Source organism: Hipposideros armiger, unplaced genomic scaffold, assembly GCF_001890085.2.
Source record: "Hipposideros armiger isolate ML-2016 unplaced genomic scaffold, ASM189008v1 scaffold_503, whole genome shotgun sequence".
NCBI classification, from domain to species: Eukaryota; Metazoa; Chordata; class Mammalia; order Chiroptera; family Hipposideridae; genus Hipposideros; species Hipposideros armiger.
This window is the reverse complement of record NW_017731853.1, coordinates 474,818-478,515: the sequence shown is the minus strand read 5'-3', so window position 1 is coordinate 478,515 and position 3,698 is coordinate 474,818. Positions and strand designations below refer to the sequence as shown.

Here is a 3,698-nt window from a genome sequence, read left to right as displayed (position 1 = left end):
TGATCTGCCTTGCCCAGGAAGAGCGCAATGATGGTGCCAACTTGGGCCAGTTAAGCAACGTCCTCCACAACTAGACTGAAGAACAAAAAACAACAGCAACTTGTCTGTTCCCCTTCCCCCAATTTCTCAGTGCTGTTCCCATCCCCCAAATCCCCAATAAAAATCTTAAAAAAAAAATAAAATAGGGCCGGCCGAGTGGCTCAGTTGGTTAAGAGCTCGCTCAAGAGCTTGAGCTCTGAGAAACAGTGGCTCGATTCCCAGCCTGAGCTGAGCAGCCGCTGAGCTGCCAACAGGTAGCAGGATGGCTCAGCTTAAAAAATAAATAAAATAAAATAAAATAAAATAAAATAAAAACAAAGTGGTAATTCATAGACCACAAAATTCACCTGAATTTTTAAGGTGAAACAGGAGCCATCAAAGAGAGTGTTTGCTGGGCCCTGCTACGGTACTAGTGGTATTTCTGTGGGAAAGTCTGAGCATTGCCCAATACCGTGTCACACCTGTAGAAGTCGTACTACAGCTGCTAAGATCCTATTCTTGTCAATTCTAGTGGCCATGTAAGACTCCTAATCAGATTCAGGGAGATCAGGGTGGGGTACGGAGGGCAGGTCGAGGGAGCACCAAGGAAATATGCAAACAGCAGGTGGTGCAGCAGCTGGCTCAACCAAGGAACCCATAAACAAACAGACTTCTGTCTTATGTCTAATGTCAAGATAAAAGGTACAGTCACTTATGTCAACAAAAGGCTGTTTGCAAAATGTCATCATATATTTTAAGGTACTAACTATAGTATAACCTGGCTTTAACAATAAAGAGTCAGATGTTATTTCTCCTCCCACCCTATCCCAAATGCCACAGCTTCCCTCCCCAGAGGCAACCAGTTCCTTGGTATTCTTCCAGAGACCTTCTATAAAAAGCTATCCTCCTGAGCACTTGAAGTGACTCCTTACTCTCTCCTGGTTTCCACATCCTCATAGTCTTCTGGACAGGTCTAGACTGTTCCCAGGTTTAGGCAAGAATGTGCCCCAGCCCTACCCAAGCAGCCTCCTCATTGGCTCACTGAGCAATGGAAAAGGGGCCCCTCTTCCCCTGAAAACATTTATATTAGCCTTTGACAACATAAAAGGGGACGCTTTGTGAAATTTTAACCTGAGAGTCCAGAATTGGAAGGTGGTTTTTTTTTTCATGCCTCCAGTGAAAGTTCTCTTAGTAAAACCCACACAAAGATGTATGTGCCGACTACTGAAGGCCCTGGGAAAGTTGTAATGAAGGCAAAATTTGTTCATCTCTTTCTCCTTCCCACACGCAGCCTTCCTCTTCCCTCCGCCAAGGTTTTCTTTTACCTTTACCCCCAGGCACTCAGTATTTTCAGGGATAAAGGCAGCCCAGGTAATAATCTTTTATGCTAGTTCGTAAAGAGACATTTATGAATTGTTACTTTTCCCAGAGTGTTTGCAATTCCCAGGAGATGTCCCAGGATAATGATCTCAGGGGTGGGAGAGAGTTGACTGTCCCTTAAGACAAGAATATCAGAATATTCAGAAAGGTGTTCATAATTTTTAAATACCTTTGGAAATGTTCAAGTATATGCAAAAGCAGACAAAATGGTATAATGTACTTCCATGTGCATTATAAACCCATTACTCAATTTCAACAATTTACAACACGTGGCCATCTGGTTTCATATGTATGCCCACCCAGTGCCCCTGGCTCCCCTCTGCATTATTTATTTTTTCAAGATTTTATTGCGGAATTGGGGAAGGGGAAGAGCCAAGTTGTTGTCCTTCAATCTTAGTTGTGGAGGGCGCAGCTAGCTGAGCTTCCAAGTCCAGTCGCCATCCGGCCGCCTGTCGGCAGCTCGTGGCTGCTCAGCTCAAGGTGCCGTGTTCAATCTCAGTCACGGTGGGCCTAGCCCACCATCCCATGTGGGGGCGAACTGGAAACCTTGTTGTTAGGAGAACGTGCTCTCACCAGCTGAGCCATCCTGCCACCTGTTGGCAGCTCAGCAGCAGCTCAGCTCAGGCGCAGNGGGCACAGCGGACGCTGGGGAAACGTGGGAAGAGGCGGGAGCACCCCGTTACCATCCCATGGAAACCCGGTGCACCAAACCCGGGGAAACGTGGGCTCCCGCTGGGAAAAGACGCTGCACCTCTGGCCCCAGTCATGCCCCTCCATACTTGTCGTAGAAGGGATGCTCCTCGCCGAAATCCCGAAGATGCTTCTTCTGCTTTTTCGTCAGGGTGCTGAGCAGCTGGCTCTGGCTCCGGCTCCCGCGTTTGCCCATAGCGAAAAATCAGGTTTGTCTGACTTCAAAAACTGCGTTTTCCACTAGGAAGTTGTCTCGTAAACCCACCTGCCTGGGCTCGCCGAAAGCCCTTTACGGTAGAAGCCAGCTGCCGTAAAGCAGACCCGCTTTACGTCGCGCTTGTACGACAAGTGTTAGAACTTCCTGGCCCCGATTCCGCCCCCTAGCGAGGCTCTTTGGAAACACATGCACGCATGCCTATTCTTTTGAGGCCTAGAACGTTGGCAGGTAGGCTCGGGGCTGCCAGGGGTGGGTAATTGGGTGGGCGTGCTTTGTGGTTCTGTTTTGGCTGTGGGATTCAGTCTGTGTAAACATCCAATAGAGGAGATGGCTGAAGGCAGTGATTTGGTATTATACCATAATAAAAATACCAACCAATATTTCCGGGTGCCGGCACACCTCGCTTCATCCTCACAACGCTGCACAAGTAGGTCTTATTAATAAATAAGCCTGACATTGCAGATGAAACTGATGCTTAGGAAAGATTACACTCTAACAAGAGAGGAGATGAACACCTAAGTGTGTCTGATACGACCACGGGCTTTTACCCACTAGGGTCTGCCACACGCGTGTGGTCAAGAATGGGGACGCAGGGCTGGGCGAGTGGCTCAGTTGGTTAAGAGCTCACTCAAGAGTTTGAGCTCTGAGCAACAGCGGTTCGATGCCCGGCTGAGCTGAGCAGCTGCTGAGCTGCCAACAGGTGGCAGGATGGTTCAGCTTAAAAAAAAAAATGGGGACGCAAGACTGAGTAAGATTCCCGCCCTCACCCCACCCATCGTTTGCTGAAAGTGTTGGAACAGCTAGAAACAAATCTATTCCAACATTCTTCATGCTACAAGAGGAGAAACACACAAAGAGGTAAAGTGACTTCCCTAAAATCACCCAGAAAGCCAGATGTTGGAGGAAGCAGTAGAACTCAGGCCCATGTCTCACAACTAAACTCTGGCAATGGGAGATGGAAAACTCTAAGGTGGAGTAATCATTCTGTATCCTGATTGTGGTGGTTGTTAACATCTTGTGTACAATTACCAAAATTAATCAAACTGTGCATTTAAAGTTGGTGAATTTTAATGTATGTAAATAATAGCCTCAGTAAACAAAGAGGGAAAAAGCAAAAAACAAAACTGGACTCAGTGCTCCAGGAACATGCAGAGTGTGCAGGGCCACTTGAGACCACGGGATGAACACAGCGACACTTTTCTCCTAATAATAACTTATAATATCATGTTTTCTAAAAACAAAGTTTTGGGCCGGCCGAATGGCGCATTGGTTAAGAGCTGGCTTGGGATGACAGAGGGCCCCGGTTTGGATCCCACATATGAGGGCCTGTGGCAGTGGGTTGCCATGGGCTACCGTGTGTAGCCAGCAGCCAGCGTGAGCGGCCAGCAGCCGC

The 3,698-nt window shown here is 47.7% G+C and overlaps 1 protein-coding gene across 1 annotated transcript in view; it reads right to left on the bottom strand.

The window, feature by feature from the left end:
* Window positions 1-2,284, bottom strand: part of UTP25 (UTP25 small subunit processome component) — a 28,403-nt gene extending 26,119 nt beyond the window's left edge. Inside the window, exon 1 of the mRNA XM_019667711.1 lies at window positions 2,168-2,284. Within this exon, the coding sequence (XP_019523256.1) occupies window positions 2,168-2,284 (117 nt within the window). The remainder of the gene's footprint in view (window positions 1-2,167) is intronic.
* Between the last annotated feature and the right edge of the window lie 1,414 nt (window positions 2,285-3,698).